Below are 17,256 nucleotides of genomic sequence, written 5' to 3' on the forward strand. Positions count from 1 at the left end.
CCACCTGGGGGCGGCCCGTCAGGAAGTCCAGTACCCAGTTGCACAGGGCGGGGTCGAGACCCAGGGTCTCGAGCTTGATGACGAGCTTGGAGGGTACTATGGTGTTGAATGCCGAGCTGTAGTCGATGAACAGCATTCTCACATAGGTATTCCTCTTGTCCAGATGGGTAGTAGTTGTGTGGTTATGGTCAGTAGTTAGATGTGTTGTCAGTAGTTGTGTGGTTGTGGTCAGAAGTTGTGTGGTTATGGTCAGTAGTTAGATGTGTTGTCAGTAGTTGTGTGGTTATGGTCAGTAGTTAGATGTGTTGTCAGTAGTTGTGTGGTTATGGTCAGTAGTTAAATGTGTTGTCAGTACTTGTGTGGTTGTGGTCAGAAGTTGTGTGGTTATGGTCAGTAGTTATTTGGGTTGTTATCTATACGTGTTTCAGAGCCCTTATTTGGGTTGTTATCTATACGTGTTTCAGAGCCCTTATTTGGGTTGTTATCTGTATGTTTCAGAGTCCTTATTTGGGTTGTTATCTATACGTGTTTCAGAGCCCTTATTTGGGTTGTTATCTATACGTGTTTCAGAGCCCTTATTTGGGTTGTTATCTGAATGTTTCAGAGCCCTTATTTGGGTTGTTATCTGAATGTGTTTCAGAGTCCTTATTTGGGTTGTTATCTATACGTGTTTCAGAGTCCTTATTTGGGTTGTTATCTGAATGTGTTTCAGAGCCCTTATTTGGGTTGTTATCTATATGTGTTTCAGAGCCATTATTTGGGTTGTTATCTGAATGTGTTTCAGAGCCCTTATTTGGGTTGTTATCTATATGTGTTTCAGAGCCCTTATTTGGGTTGTTATCTGAATGTGTTTCAGAGCCCTTATTTGGGTTGTTATCTATACGTGTTTCAGAGTCCTTATTTGGGTTGTTATCTGAATGTGTTTCAGAGCCCTTATTTGGGTTGTTATCTATACGTGTTTCAGAGTCCTTATTTGGGTTGTTATCTGAACGTGTTTCAGAGCCCTTATTTGGGTTGTTATCTATACGTGTTTCAGAGCCCTTATTTGGGTTGTTATCTGAATGTGTTTCAGAGCCCTTATTTGGGTTGTTATCTATACGTGTTTCAGAGCCCTTATTTGGGTTGTTATCTATACGTGTTTCAGAGCCCTTATTTGGGTTGTTATCTATACGTGTTTCAGAGCCCTTATTTGGGTTGTTATCTGAATGTGTTTCAGAGCCCTTATTTGGGTTGTTATCTGAATGTGTTTCAGAGCCCTTATTTGGGTTGTTATCTGAATGTGTTTCAGAGCCCTTATTTGGGTTGTTATCTATACGTGTTTCAGAGCCCTTATTTGGGTTGTTATCTGAATGTGTTTCAGAGCCCTTATTTGGGTTGTTATCTGAATGTTTCAGAGCCCTTATTTGGGTTGTTATCTATACGTGTTTCAGAGCCCTTATTTGGGTTGTTATCTATACGTGTTTCAGAGCCCTTATTTGGGTTGTTATCTATACGTGTTTCAGAGCCCTTATTTGGGTTGTTATCTGAATGTGTTTCAGAGCCCTTATTTGGGATGTTATCTGAATGTTTCAGAGCCCTTATTTGGGTTGTTATCTGAATGTGTTTCAGAGCCCTTATTTGGGTTGTTATCTATATGTGTTTCAGAGCCCCTATTTGGGTTGTTATCTATACGTGTTTCAGAGCCCTTATTTGGGTTGTTATCTGAATGTGTTTCAGAGCCCTTATTTGGGTTGTTATCTGAATGTTTCAGAGCCCTTATTTGGGTTGTTATCTGAATGTGTTTCAGAGCCCTTATTTGGGTTGTTATCTGAATGTGTTTCAGAGCCCTTATTTGGGTTGTTATCTATATGTGTTTCAGAGCCCTTATTTGGGTTGTTATCTGAATGTGTTTCAGAGCCCTTATTTGGGTTGTTATCTGAATGTGTTTCAGAGCCCTTATTTGGGTTGTTATCTGAATGTGTTTCAGAGCCCTTATTTGGGTTGTTATCTGAATGTGTTTCAGAGCCCTTATTTGGGTTGTTATCTGAATGTTTCAGAGCCCTTATTTGGGTTGTTATCTATACGTGTTTCAGAGCCCTTATTTGGGTTGTTATCTGTACGTGTTTCAGAGCCCTTATTTGGGTTGTTATCTATACGTGTTTCAGAGCCCTTATTTGGGTTGTTATCTGAATGTTTCAGAGCCCTTATTTGGGTTGTTATCTGAATGTTTCAGAGCCCTTATTTGGGTTGTTATCTGAATGTTTCAGAGCCCTTATTTGGGTTGTTATCTATACGTGTTTCAGAGCCCTTATTTGGGTTGTTATCTATACGTGTTTCAGAGCCCTTATTTGGGTTGTTATCTGAATGTTTCAGAGCCCTTATTTGGGTTGTTATCTATATGTGTTTCAGAGCCCTTATTTGGGTTGTTATCTATACGTGTTTCAGAGCCCTTATTTGGGTTGTTATCTGAATGTGTTTCAGAGCCCTTATTTGGGTTGTTATCTGAATGTGTTTCAGAGCCCTTATTTGGGTTGTTATCTGAATGTGTTTCAGAGCCCTTATTTGGGTTGTTATCTGAATGTTTCAGAGCCCTTATTTGGGTTGTTGTCTATACGTGTTTCAGAGCCCTTATTTGGGTTGTTATCTATACGTGTTTCAGAGCCCTTATTTGGGTTGTTATCTATACGTGTTTCAGAGCCCTTATTTGGGTTGTTATCTGAATGTTTCAGAGCCCTTATTTGGGTTGTTATCTGAATGTTTCAGAGCCCTTATTTGGGTTGTTATCTATACGTGTTTCAGAGCCCTTATTTGGGTTGTTATCTATACGTGTTTCAGAGCCCTTATTTGGGTTGTTATCTGAATGTGTTTCAGAGCCCTTATTTGGGTTGTTATCTATACGTGTTTCAGAGCCCTTATTTGGGTTCTTATCTGAATGTTTCAGAGCCCTTATTTGGGTTGTTATCTATACGTGTTTCAGAGCCCTTATTTGGGTTGTTATCTATACGTGTTTCAGAGCCCTTATTTGGGTTGTTATCTATACGTGTTTCAGAGCCCTTATTTGGGTTGTTATCTGAATGTGTTTCAGAGCCCTTATTTGGGTTGTTATCTGAATGTGTTTCAGAGCCCTTATTTGGGTTGTTATCTGAATGTGTTTCAGAGCCCTTATTTGGGTTGTTATCTGAATGTGTTTCAGAGCCCTTATTTGGGTTGTTATCTGCACGTGTTTCAGAGCCCTTATTTGGGTTGTTATCTGAATGTTTCAGAGCCCTTATTTGGGTTGTTATCTGAATGTGTTTCAGAGCCCTTATTTGGGTTGTTATCTGAATGTGTTTCAGAGCCCTTATTTGGGTTGTTATCTATACGTGTTTCAGAGCCCTTATTTGGGTTGTTATCTATACGTGTTTCAGAGCCCTTATTTGGGTTGTTATCTATACGTGTTTCAGAGCCCTTATTTGGGTTGTTATCTATACGTGTTTCAGAGCCCTTATTTGGGTTGTTATCTGAATGTGTTTCAGAGCCCTTATTTGGGTTGTTATCTATACGTGTTTCAGAGCCCTTATTTGGGTTGTTATCTGAATGTTTCAGAGCCCTTATTTGGGTTGTTATCTGAATGTGTTTCAGAGCCCTTATTTGGGTTGTTATCTGAATGTGTTTCAGAGCCCTTATTTGGGTTGTTATCTGAATGTGTTTCAGAGCCCTTATTTGGGTTGTTATCTGAATGTGTTTCAGAGCCCTTATTTGGGTTGTTATCTATACGTGTTTCAGAGCCCTTATTTGGGTTGTTATCTATACGTGTTTCAGAGCCCTTATTTGGGTTGTTATCTGAATGTGTTTCAGAGCCCTTATTTGGGTTGTTATCTGAATGTTTCAGAGCCCTTATTTGGGTTGTTATCTGAATGTGTTTCAGAGCCCTTATTTGGGTTGTTATCTGAATGTGTTTCAGAGCCCTTATTTGGGTTGTTATCTATATGTGTTTCAGAGCCCTTATTTGGGTTGTTATCTGAATGTGTTTCAGAGCCCTTATTTGGGTTGTTATCTGAATGTGTTTCAGAGCCCTTATTTGGGTTGTTATCTGAATGTGTTTCAGAGCCCTTATTTGGGTTGTTATCTGAATGTGTTTCAGAGCCCTTATTTGGGTTGTTATCTGAATGTTTCAGAGCCCTTATTTGGGTTGTTATCTATCGTGTTTCAGAGCCCTTATTTGGGTTGTTATCTGTACGTGTTTCAGAGCCCTTATTTGGGTTGTTATCTATACGTGTTTCAGAGCCCTTATTTGGGTTGTTATCTGAATGTTTCAGAGCCCTTATTTGGGTTGTTATCTGAATGTTTCAGAGCCCTTATTTGGGTTGTTATCTGAATGTTTCAGAGCCCTTATTTGGGTTGTTATCTATACGTGTTTCAGAGCCCTTATTTGGGTTGTTATCTATACGTGTTTCAGAGCCCTTATTTGGGTTGTTAGCTATACGTGTTTCAGAGCCCTTATTTGGGTTGTTATCTGAATGTTTCAGAGCCCTTATTTGGGTTGTTATCTATATGTGTTTCAGAGCCCTTATTTGGGTTGTTATCTATACGTGTTTCAGAGCCCTTATTTGGGTTGTTATCTGAATGTGTTTCAGAGCCCTTATTTGGGTTGTTATCTGAATGTGTTTCAGAGCCCTTATTTGGGTTGTTATCTGAATGTGTTTCAGAGCCCTTATTTGGGTTGTTATCTGAATGTTTCAGAGCCCTTATTTGGGTTGTTGTCTATACGTGTTTCAGAGCCCTTATTTGGGTTGTTATCTATACGTGTTTCAGAGCCCTTATTTGGGTTGTTATCTATACGTGTTTCAGAGCCCTTATTTGGGTTGTTATCTGAATGTTTCAGAGCCCTTATTTGGGTTGTTATCTGAATGTTTCAGAGCCCTTATTTGAGTTGTTATCTATACGTGTTTCAGAGCCCTTATTTGGGTTGTTATCTATACGTGTTTCAGAGCCCTTATTTGGGTTGTTATCTGAATGTGTTTCAGAGCCCTTATTTGGGTTGTTATCTATACGTGTTTCAGAGCCCTTATTTGGGTTCTTATCTGAATGTTTCAGAGCCCTTATTTGGGTTGTTATCTATACGTGTTTCAGAGCCCTTATTTGGGTTGTTATCTATACGTGTTTCAGAGCCCTTATTTGGGTTGTTATCTATACGTGTTTCAGAGCCCTTATTTGGGTTGTTATCTATACGTGTTTCAGAGCCCTTATTTGGGTTGTTATCTATACGTGTTTCAGAGCCCTTATTTGGGTTGTTATCTGAATGTGTTTCAGAGCCCTTATTTGGGTTGTTATCTGAATGTGTTTCAGAGCCCTTATTTGGGTTGTTATCTGAATGTGTTTCAGAGCCCTTATTTGGGTTGTTATCTGCACGTGTTTCAGAGCCCTTATTTGGGTTGTTATCTGAATGTTTCAGAGCCCTTATTTGGGTTGTTATCTGAATGTGTTTCAGAGCCCTTATTTGGGTTGTTATCTGAATGTGTTTCAGAGCCCTTATTTGGGTTGTTATCTATACGTGTTTCAGAGCCCTTATTTGGGTTGTTATCTATACGTGTTTCAGAGCCCTTATTTGGGTTGTTATCTATACGTGTTTCAGAGCCCTTATTTGGGTTGTTATCTATACGTGTTTCAGAGCCCTTATTTGGGTTGTTATCTATACGTGTTTCAGAGCCCTTATTTGGGTTGTTATCTGAATGTGTTTCAGAGCCCTTATTTGGGTTGTTATCTACACGTGTTTCAGAGCCCTTATTTGGGTTGTTATCTGAATGTTTCAGAGCCCTTATTTGGGTTGTCATCTGAATGTGTTTCAGAGCCCTTATTTGGGTTGTTATCTGAATGTGTTTCAGAGCCCTTATTTGGGTTGTTATCTGAATGTGTTTCAGAGCCCTTATTTGGGTTGTTATCTGAATGTGTTTCAGAGCCCTTATTTGGGTTGTTATCTATACGTGTTTCAGAGCCCTTATTTGGGTTGTTATCTATACGTGTTTCAGAGCCCTTATTTGGGTTGTTATCTGTACGTGTTTCAGAGCCCTTATTTGGGTTGTTATCTATACGTGTTTCAGAGCCCTTATTTGGGTTGTATTCTATACGTGTTTCAGAGCCCTTATTTGGGTTGTTATCTATACGTGTTTCAGAGCCCTTATTTGGGTTGTTATCTATACGTGTTTCAGAGCCCTTATTTGGGTTGTTATCTATACGTGTTTCAGAGTCCTTATTTGGGTTGTTTTCTGAATGTGTTTCAGAGCCCTTATTTGGGTTGTTATGTATACGTGTTTCAGAGCCCTTATTTGGGTTGTTATCTGAATGTGTTTCAGAGCCCTTATTTGGGTTGTTATCTATACGTGTTTCAGAGCCCTTATTTGGGTTGTTATCTATACGTGTTTCAGAGCCCTTATTTGGGTTGTTATCTGAATGTGTTTCAGAGCCCTTATTTGGGTTGTTATCTATACGTGTTTCAGAGCCCTTATTTGGGTTTTTATCTATACGTGTTTCAGAGCCCTTATTTGGGTTGTTATCTGTACGTGTTTCAGAGCCCTTATTTGGGTTGTTATCTGAATGTGTTTCAGAGCCCTTATTTGGGTTGTTATCTGAATGTGTTTCAGAGCCCTTATTTGGGTTGTTATCTATACGTGTTTCAGAGCCCTTATTTGGGTTGTTATCTGAATGTGTTTCAGAGCCCTTATTTGGGTTGTTATCTGAATGTGTTTCAGAGCCCTTATTTGGGTTGTTATCTGAATGTGTTTCAGAGCCCTTATTTGGGTTGTTATCTATACGTGTTTCATAGCCCTTATTTGGGTTGTTATCTATACGTGTTTCAGAGCCCTTATTTGGGTTGTTATCTATACGTGTTTCAGAGCCCTTATTTGGGTTGTTATCTATACATGTTTCAGAGCCCTTATTTGGGTTGTTATCTGAATGTGTTTCAGAGCCCTTATTTGGGTTGTTATCTGAATGTGTTTCAGAGCCCTTATTTGGGTTGTTATCTATATGTGTTTCAGAGCCCTTATTTGGGTTGTTATCTATACGTGTTTCAGAGCCCTTATTTGGGTTGTTATCTGAATGTGTTTCAGAGCCCTTATTTGGGTTGTTATCTATACGTGTTTCAGAGCCCTTATTTGGGTTGTTATCTATACGTGTTTCAGAGCCCTTATTTGGGTTGTTATCTATATGTGTTTCAGAGCCCTTATTTGGGTTGTTATCTATACGTGTTTCAGAGCCCTTATTTGGGTTGTTATCTGAATTTGTTTCAGAGCCCTTATTTGGGTTGTTATCTATACGTGTTTCAGAGCCCTTATTTGGGTTGTTATCTATACGTGTTTCAGAGCCCTTATTTGGGTTCTTATCTGAATGTTTCAGAGCCCTTATTTGGGTTGTTATCTATACGTGTTTCAGAGCCCTTATTTGGGTTCTTATCTGAATGTTTCAGAGCCCTTATTTGGGTTGTTATCTATACGTGTTTCAGAGCCCTTATTTGGGTTGTTATCTATACGTGTTTCAGAGCCCTTATTTGGGTTGTTATCTATATGTGTTTCAGAGCCCTTATTTGGGTTGTTATCTGTACGTGTTTCAGAGCCCTTATTTGGGTTGTTATCTATATGTGTTTCAGACTTTGGCCAATGATGTTCTGCTGGATGGGAGCCACAGTGAGACGAGAAACGGGGTGATCCTGGCCGTTCCCCAAGTCTTGCAGGTCCATAAGAACCGATGCATTAAAGACGTGATCCTACGAGTCAGAGTAAGTGTGTGTGCGTGTGTATTTGTCAGAGTACTGACGGACAGAGACAGGAGGGGTGGTAAACTCAGCTGTACTGATGGACAGAGACAGGAGGGGTGGTGAACTAGTAACTCAGCTGTACTGATGGACAGAGACAGGAGGGGTGGTGAACTAGTAAGTTGGCTGTACTGATGTAGGTTAACTATTTCATATAGAAATGTATCAGTGATCTTACAGAGGAATGTTCTCTCTTTACGTGTGTGCCTGGGTGGGTGGGTGTGCCTGGGTGGGTGGGTGTGTTTCTGTCTAATTGTTTTTTCTCCAAGGGGAGGTGCACAGCCTGTGATGAGAAACCCAGATGTTACCTCAACTACAAGCCAGTAAGACTCTACGCATTAAAAACATCAACAACAAACATTTTCTATCTCTCTTTTTATCTTTATTCATTTATTTCCATTCACTGCTCCTGCTATTATATATTTAGACCTTATGAAGATCGTTAGAATCATTTGACCAAGTTTAATTATGAATACATTGTAACCACCGGCTTAAACATTATTCCAAATGTGCATTTCCCCCATATTCTCTAGTGTGGAGATACTTTGTGTTTCTGTAAATTATGTTGTCCTGCATTGTAGACCATTAAGGAATACCCTCAGAACATGAGGTCTAACTGCAAGTTCAGGAAGAGGGTGGGATCTAGGAGGAAGTCCGTGGCTGGCTGCATTATTGACTGTTTGAAGACGACACAGGTGAGATATTATACAGGAGGATTCTCCTGGGTTGTATTATTCAGGAGGATTGTATTATTGGTTGATTCATTTTATTGCCCCCGAGAGGAAATTGTTTTCCACAACTCACAAACATAATATACACAACAAAAAACACAGCCAATAGAGATAATAAAACCAGTTTATCATGTATGAATGAATAAAGTCCCATAGGGCTCTGGTCTAAAGTAGTGCACTATATAGGGAATAGGGTGCCATAGGGCTCTGGTCTAAAGTAATGCACTCTATAGGGAATAGGGTGCCATAGGGCTCTGGTCTGAAGTAGTGCACTATATAGGGAATAGGGTCCCATCTAAAGTAGTGCACTATATAGGGAATAGGCTGCCACTTGGGGACGCCCCCTCTGACAAGATCTGTCTCCTGTGTTGCAGGACCACTCGTGCTGCCCGGGATACTTTGGTCACTACTGTTTTAAATGCCCTGGGGAGCGGGACAACTGGTGCTCAGGGAATGGAAGGTACAGTCCACAGAACTAGAATGAGTAGAACAGCCTATACCCGCTCATGTCAAGAGGCTGACTGGCTGACTGACTGACTGACTGGCCATAATAGGTGGACTATCTGATGGCCATTCTGAATGTGCCCATGAGTTTTCCAGTCATATTGCCATGGTCAGAGTCCTGTGTGGCTTTAGAGCATTCTGTTCGATTGGGGCCACCCATATGTTTCTTGTAGTCGCTTTGGACAAAAGCGTCTGCTAAATGGGATATATTATTATTATTATTATTATTTATTCTGTTCATTGTGTTTCTATGAGCAGGTGTAAGGATGGGAACCTTGGGACTGGGGAGTGTCTTTGTAAAGAGGGTTTCCATGGGACAGCTTGTGAGACCTGCGAACCGGGACGCTACGGCAAGGACTGCAACTCAGGTATATTATATATACACTGTATACAGGCCTGATCCTAGCTGACTGGCTGAATGGCTGACTGACTGGTTGACTGGCTGACTGACTGGCTGAATGGCTGACTGACCTACTGACTGAATGGCTGACTGGCTGAATGGCTGACTGACCTACTGACTGAATGACTGACTGGCTGAATGGCTGACTGACTGGCTGACTGACCTACTGACTGAATGGCTGACTGACTGACTGACCTGCTGACTGAATGGCTGACTGACCTACTGACTGAATGGCTGACTGACCTACTGACTGAATGGCTGACTAGCTGACTGGCTGAATGGCTGACTGACTGGCTGACTGACCTACTGACTGAATGGCTGACTGACTGACTGACCTACTGACTGAATGGCTGACTGACTGACTGACCTGCTGACTGAATGGCTGACTGACCTACTGACTGAATGGCTGACTAGCTGACTGACCTACTGACTGACTGGCTGACTGACCTACTGACTGACTGGCTGACTGACCTACTGACTGAATGGCTGACTAGCTGACTGGCTGACTGACTGACTGGCTGGCTGGCTGACTGGCTGACTGCCTGACTGCCTGACTGGCTGACTGGCTGACTTGCTGACTGACTGACTGATTGACTGGCTGGCTGACTGGCTGACTGACTTGCTGACTGACTGACTTGCTGACTGACTGACTTGCTGACTGACTGACTGGCTGACTGGATGACTGAATGGCTGACTGGCTGACTGGCAGACAGACTGACAGACTGACTGAATGGCTGACTGGCTGACTTGCTGACTGACTGACTGACCTACTGACTGAATGGCTGACTAGCTGGCTGGCTGACGTGTTGACTGGCTGGCTGGCCGACCGGCCGGCTGGCCGACTCGCTGGCTGGCTGACTAACCGGCTGGCTGACTATCTGTCTGACTCTGACTGACTGATTTAATGTTTTAGATAATACAAAACACACACACACACAACCACTTTGACTGGTCAGAGTGCAGCTGTGCTAACTATACTAACTATGTTACAACAACTTGTGTTTGATTGGTCAGAATGCAGCTGTGCTAACTATGTTACAACAACTTGTGTTTGATTGGTCAGAATGCAGCTGTGCTCATGGGAAGTGTCTGGATGGAGTGACAGGAAACGGGAGATGTGTCTGCTACAAAGGCTGGAGAGGAGTCAACTGCTCCAAGGGTATGTACTGTAGTCCTATGTCCCCAATGATACCCTATTCCCTATGTAGTGCACTAGTTTATACCAGAGCCCTATAGAACCCAAATTCCCTATATAGTGCACTACTTTAGACCAGAGCCCTATGGAACCCTATTCGCTATATAGTGCACTACTTTAGACCAGAGCCCTATGGAACCCTATTCCATATGTGGTGCACTACTTTAGACCAGAGCCCTATGGAACCCTATTCCCTATATAGTGCACTACTTTAGACCAGAGCCCTATGGAACCCTATTCCCTATATAGTGCACTACTTTAGACCAGAGCCCTATGGAACCCTATTCCCTATATAATGCACAACTTTAGACCAGAGCCATATGGAACCCTATTCCCTACATAGTGCACTACTTTAGACCAGAGCACTATAGAACCCTATTCCCTATGTGGTGCACTACTTTTGACCAGGGCCCTATGGAACCCTATTCCCTACATAGTGCACTACTTTAGACCAGAGCCCTATAGAACCCTATTCCCTATGTGGTGCACTACTTTTGACCAGGGCCCTATGGTTCCATAGGTCTCCGGTATAAAGTAGTGCACTACATAGGGAATAGGGTTCTATAGGGCTCTGGTATGAAGTAGTGCACTACATAGGGAATAGGGTTCCGTTTGGGGTAAGAAACATTCTGCCCTCTCTCTCTCTCTCTCTGTCTCTGTCTCTCTCTCTCTCTCTCTCTATCTCTCTCTCTCTCTGTGTCTCTCTCTCTCTGTCTCTGTCTCTCTCTCTCTCTCTCTCTCTCTCTCTCTCTCTCTCTCTCTCTCTCTCTCTCTCTCTCTCTCTCTCTCTCTCTCTCTCTCTCTCTGTCTCTCTCTCTCTCTCTCTCTGTCTCTCTCTCTCTCTCTCTGTCTCTCTCTCTCTCTCTCTCTCTCTCTCTCTCTCTCTCTCTCTCTCTCTCTTCTCTCTCTCTCTCTCTCTCTCTCTCTCTCTCTCTCTCTCTGTCTCTCTCTCTGTCTCTGTCTCTCTCTCTCTCTCTCTCTCTCTGTCTCTGTCTCTCTCTCTCTGTGTCTCTCTCTCTCTCTCTCTCTCTCTCTCTGTCTCTCTCTCTCTCTCTCTCTCTCTCTCTCTCTCTCTCTGTCTCTCTCTCTCTCTCTCTCTCTCTCTCTCTCTCTCTCTCTCTGTCTCTCTCTCTGTCTCTCTCTCTCTCTGTCTCGCTCTCTCTCTCTCTCTCTGTCTCTCTCTCTCTCTGCTCTCTCTCTCTCTCTCTCTCTCTCTCTCTCTCTCTCTCTCTCTCTCTCTCTCTCTCTCTCTCTCTCTCTCTGTCAATTCAATTCAATTCAAGGGGCTTTATTGGCATGGGAAACATGTGTTAACATTGCCAAAGCAAGTAAGGTATATAATATATAAAGTGAAATAAACAATAAAAATTAACAGTAGACATCACACATACAGAAGTTTCAAAACAATAAAGACATTACAAATGTCATATTATATATATATACAGTTTTTTTTACAATGTGCAAATGGTTAAGGACACAAGATAAAATAAATAAGCATAGATATGTGTTGTATTTACAATGGTGCGTGTTCTTCACTGGTTGCCCTTTTCTCTCTCTGTCTCTCTCTGTAGAGATCGTGGCTGACGCCTGTGGCGGAATCTGTGATGGAAATGCAAAGTAAGTTCCAAAATGGCACCCTATTCCCTTTATCAACCAATCAATCATGTTTATTTTATAAAGCCCTTATTACATCAGAAGTTGTCACAAAGTGCTATACCCCAAAGACCCAGAAGTCAAATCAACACATGTGCAGAAGCTCAGTGACTAGAAAAAACATCCTGGAAAGGCTTGAACCTAGGAAGAAACATAGAGATGAACCAGGCTATGAGGGGTGGTCAGATCTCTTCTGGCTGTGCCGGGTGAAGTTTATAAGAGTACATGGGGAGGGGAGAAGAGTCAAGCTAGGTAGTCCTGAGGCATGGTGCTGGGGCTCAGGTCCTCCTGGAAGAGGGGGGGGGCATAGAGAAAGAGTGGGAGAGGAGAATTAGATAGAGCATGCCTAAGATCACTGGACAACAGATAAGACAGGAGAATTAGAGTTCACACAATATATAGTGCACTACTTTTGACCAGCAGCTGAGTCATTCAATCAAAAGGTGATTGATGCTTGATCTTCAGCTGTGTGTGTGTTTCAGCTGTGAGCCCAAGGAGACCGAGGGCCCTAGATGCCGGTGTGTTGCAGGCTTCACAGGCAACGGAACCGTCTGTACAGGTCTCTAACACTTTACTGTTGGCTGACTGGCTGACTGGCTGACTGGCTGAATGGCTGACTGGCTGACTGACTGAATGGCTGACTGGCTGACTGGCTGACTGGCTGACTGGCTGACTGGCTGACTGGCTGAATGGCTGACTGACTGACTGGCTGACTGGCTGACTGGCTGACTGGCTGAATGGCTGAATGGCTGACTGGCTGACTGACTGAATGGCTGACTGACTGACTGGCTGACTGGCTGACTGGCTGAATGGCTGAATGGCTGACTGAATGGCTGACTGACCTACTGACTGAATGGCTGAATGGCTGACTGACTGTATTTGGTAGAAGGACTATTCAGGACTATTCAGATTATGGGTGTATACAGTGCCTTCCAAAAGTATTCATACCCCTTGATATATTCCACATTTTGTTGTGTTACAGCCTGAATTCAGAAACGATTAAAGGGATTTTTTTCTTCCACATCTACAGACAATAGAACATAATGACGAAGTGAAAACATGTTTTTAGGAATGTTTGCAAATTTAATGAAAATTAACTACAGAAATGTCTAATTTACATTAGTATTCACACCCCAGAGTCAATCATTTGTAGAAGCACCTTCGGGAGTGATTACAGCTGTGAGTCTTTCTGGGTAAGTCTTTAAGAGCTGTGAGTCTTTCTGAATTCTTCAAGCTCTGTCAAATATTTGTTGATTACTGCTAGACAACCATTTTCAGGTCTTGCAATAGATTTTCAACTAGATTTAAGTCAAAACTGTAACTCGGCCACTCAGGAATTCTTGGTAAGCAACTCCAGTGTAGATTTGGCCAATTTTTCAGTGTTTGATTTGTTAAAAAAGTTTAAAATATCCAATAAATGTCGTTCCACTTCATGATTGTGTCCCACTTGTTGTTGATTCTTCACAAAAAAATACAGTTTTATGTCTTTATGTTTGAAGCCTGAAATGTGGCAAAAGGTCGCAAAGTTCAAGGGGGCCGAATACTTTCGCAAGGCACTGTATATACAAATATACACACGATTTTGTCCCAATACTTTTGGTCACCTAAAATGGGAGGACTGTTTCTGGCTATGACTCTGTTATTTACTGTATATCTTAAATATTAGTATAAACTGAGTGTACAAACATTAAGAACTGTTTCCTCCCCGTCATCTACACTGATTGAAGTGTAGATGACATCAATAAGGGATCATAGCTTTCACCTGGATTTACTTGGTCAGTCTATGTCATGAAAAGCGCAGGCCTTCCTCTGACACCGCCTGGTATAGTCGACCTGGAAGACTGGAAGCTTGGCCCCAGTGATGTACTGGGCCATAAGCACTACACTCTGTAGCACCTTGCAGTCGGAGGCCGAGCAGTTGCCATACCAGGCAGTGATGCAACCAGTCAGGATGCTCTCGAAGGTACAGCTGTAGAACTTTTTGAGGATCTGAGGACCCATGCCAAATCTTTTCACTCTCTTGAGGTGGAATAGGCATTGCCATGCCCTCATCACAACTGTCTTGGTGTATTTGGACCATTCTAGTTTGTTGGTGATGTGGACACCAAGGAATCTGAAGCTCTGAACCTGCCCCACTACAGCCCAGGTGATGAGAATGCGGGTGTGCTCTGCCCTCCTTTTCCTGTAGTCCTCGATCATGTTGAGGGAGAGGTTGGCTCTGACCTCCTCCCTATAGGCTGTCTCATCATTGTCAGTGTTCAGGCCTACCACCTTTGTGTCGTCTGAAAACTTAATGATGGTGTTGGAGTTGTGCTTGGCCATGCAGTCATGGGTGAACAGGGAGTATAGAAGGGGATTGAGCACGCACCCCTGAGGGGCCCTGTGTTGAGGATCAGTGTGGCAGATATGTTGTTACCTACCCTCATCACCTGGGGGTGGCCCACCAGGAAGTCCAGGATCCAGTTGCAGAGGGAGGTCTTTAGTCCCAGGTTCCTTAGCTTAGTGATGAGCTTTGAGGGCACTCTGGTTTTGAACACCAAGCTGTAGTCAATGAACAGCATTCTCACGTAGGTGGGAAAGGAAGTGTGGAATGCAATAGAGATTACATCATCTGTGAATCTGTTGGGGCAGTATGGATGATGGTGTTTATGTGAGCCATGACCAGCCTTTCAAGGCACTTCATAGCTACGAATGTGAGTGCTACAGATCAGTAGTCATTTAGCAGGTTACCTTGGTGTTCTTGGCCACAGAGACTATGGTGGTCTGCTTGATGCTGGTATTACAGACTCGGTCAGGGACAGGTTGAAAATGTCAGTGAAAACACTTGCCATTTGGTCAGGGCATGCTCGGAGTACATGTCCTGGTAATCCGTCTGGCCCTGCGGCCTTATGAATTTTGACCTGTTTAAAGGTTTTGCTCACATCGGCTACGGAGAGCATGATAACACAGTCGTTCGGAACAGCTGGTGCTGTCGTGCATGTTTCAGTGTTACTTGCCTCGAAGCGAGCATAGAAGTGATTTAGCTCATCTGGTAGGCTCGTGTCACTGGGCAGGTCGCGGCAGTGCTTCCCTTTGTGGTCTGTAATAGTTTGCAAGCCCTGCAACATCTGACGAGTGTCAAAGCCAGTTTAGTAGGATTCCATTTTAGTCCTGTATTGACGCTTTGCCTGTTTGATGGTTTTCCTGAGGGCAGAGAGGGATTTCTTATAAGCTTCCGGGTTAGTGTCCCGCTCCTTGAAAGCGGCAGCTCTACCCTTTAGCTCAGTGTGGATGTTGCCTGTAATCCACGGCTTCTGTTTGGGGTATGTACGTACGGTCACTGTGGGGTCAACTAAACTGGACAACTAAACTGGTCAACTGAACTGGTAAGCTAAACTGGTAAACTAAACTGGTAAACTAAACTGGTAAACTAAACTGGTCAGCTAAACTGGTAAGCTAAACTGGTAAACTAAACTGGTAAGCTAAACTGGTCAGCTAAACTGGTAAGATAAACTGGTAAGCTAAACTGGTAAACTAAACTGGTAAACTAATGTTCCGTAGAGGTGAACCTGTGTGCCACTGGGAATGGAGGCTGCGCTCAGATTGCCAACTGCACCAAGACGTTACCTGGGGAGAGGACCTGCACCTGTCCAGAAGGATACACTGGAGATGGGGTGTGGTGTCTAGGTATGGCATGTGATTGATTGAGTGATTGAATTCATTAGATAATCAACAGTAGTAGTCTGTTCCAGGCGGAGACAACATAAAACATTATGGAGCCCGAAGCTTAGTCACAAAATGACAGGTGGGCAAGACTGCCACTTTACACTCAACACATTTAAACACAACAACAGTAGAACCAATTAAAATATTTACAACCATATCAACAGCAGTGTGTCTCAGACCTGGGTTAAAATACTATAATTGATCTGGGCTTAGTTGAACTTGTCTGGCTTAATGGGCCAAGAGAATTGTCCCAAAACTGCAAACCCTGCCTATCTGGCACTCTAAGCAGGCTAGACCAAAAACAAATGATTTCAAATAGTACTTGAACCATGGCTTGGTCCCAAATGGAACTCTACCATCAGCCCTTTAACCATGGCTACGTCCCAAATGGAACTCTACCATCAGCCCTTTAACCATGGCTACGTCCCAAATGGAACTCTACCATCAGCCCTTTAACCATGGCTGGGTCCCAAATAGAACTCTACCATCAGCCCCCTTTAACCATGGCTTGGTCCCAAATGGAACTCTACCATCAGCCCTTTAACCATGGCTACATCCCAAATGGAACTTTACCATCAGCCCTTTAACCATGGCTACATCCCAAATGGAACTCTACCATCAGCCCTTTAACCATGGCTTGGTCCCAAATGGAACTCTACCATCAGCCCTTTAACCATAGCTACAGCCCAAATGGAACTCTACCATCAGCCCTTTAACCATGGCTTGGTCCCAAATGGAACTCCACCATCAGCCCTTTAACCATGGCTTGGTCCCAAATGGAACTCTACCATCAGCACTTTAACCATGGCTTGGTCCCAAATGGAACTCTACCATCAGCACTTTAACCATGGCTTGGTCCCAAATGGAACTCTACCATCAGCCTTTTGGGATGCATCCCATTACTAACCGCTTCAAAACAGGACGCTGATCAACTACAGAATGGTCACGGTTGTCTGCTCCCACCCTTGAACAAAAAGTATAATTTCAATGGGAATGGTTATAGAAAGGATGAATAAGTGAAATACAAACTAACAAAACCCTTGCCTCAAAACCATTAGTTTTCAAACTGTGGTCCTGTACTGCAGGTGGTTTGCAATTTTATTTACTTATTTTATTATCAAGATTTTCTTAATTTTGTAAATATTTGTTTTCTTCCAAAAACGATAACAGTTGGGAGTATTAATGGTATTATAAGAATTTATACTTTTGACAGTGCAAATTGTTTATAATAATAATAATAGGCCATGATCTGTTACAATTACTGATAACCTTGACTCTAAAATTAACCGGCAAGATGTTT

At 42.6% G+C, this 17,256-nt stretch overlaps 1 protein-coding gene across 1 annotated transcript in view; it reads left to right on the forward strand.

The window, feature by feature from the left end:
- Positions 1 to 17,256, forward strand: part of stab1 (stabilin 1) — a 221,273-nt gene that overhangs the window by 90,555 nt on the left and 113,462 nt on the right. The window contains exons 34-42 of the mRNA XM_064967067.1: positions 7,604 to 7,732; positions 8,038 to 8,091; positions 8,350 to 8,463; positions 8,874 to 8,959; positions 9,262 to 9,371; positions 10,467 to 10,562; positions 12,170 to 12,215; positions 12,734 to 12,810; positions 15,792 to 15,917. Of these exons, the coding sequence (XP_064823139.1) occupies positions 7,604 to 7,732; positions 8,038 to 8,091; positions 8,350 to 8,463; positions 8,874 to 8,959; positions 9,262 to 9,371; positions 10,467 to 10,562; positions 12,170 to 12,215; positions 12,734 to 12,810; positions 15,792 to 15,917 (838 nt within the window). The remainder of the gene's footprint in view (positions 1 to 7,603; positions 7,733 to 8,037; positions 8,092 to 8,349; positions 8,464 to 8,873; positions 8,960 to 9,261; positions 9,372 to 10,466; positions 10,563 to 12,169; positions 12,216 to 12,733; positions 12,811 to 15,791; positions 15,918 to 17,256) is intronic.

This window comes from Oncorhynchus masou, chromosome 5 (genome assembly GCF_036934945.1).
Source record: "Oncorhynchus masou masou isolate Uvic2021 chromosome 5, UVic_Omas_1.1, whole genome shotgun sequence".
NCBI lineage: Eukaryota > Metazoa > Chordata > Actinopteri > Salmoniformes > Salmonidae > Oncorhynchus > Oncorhynchus masou.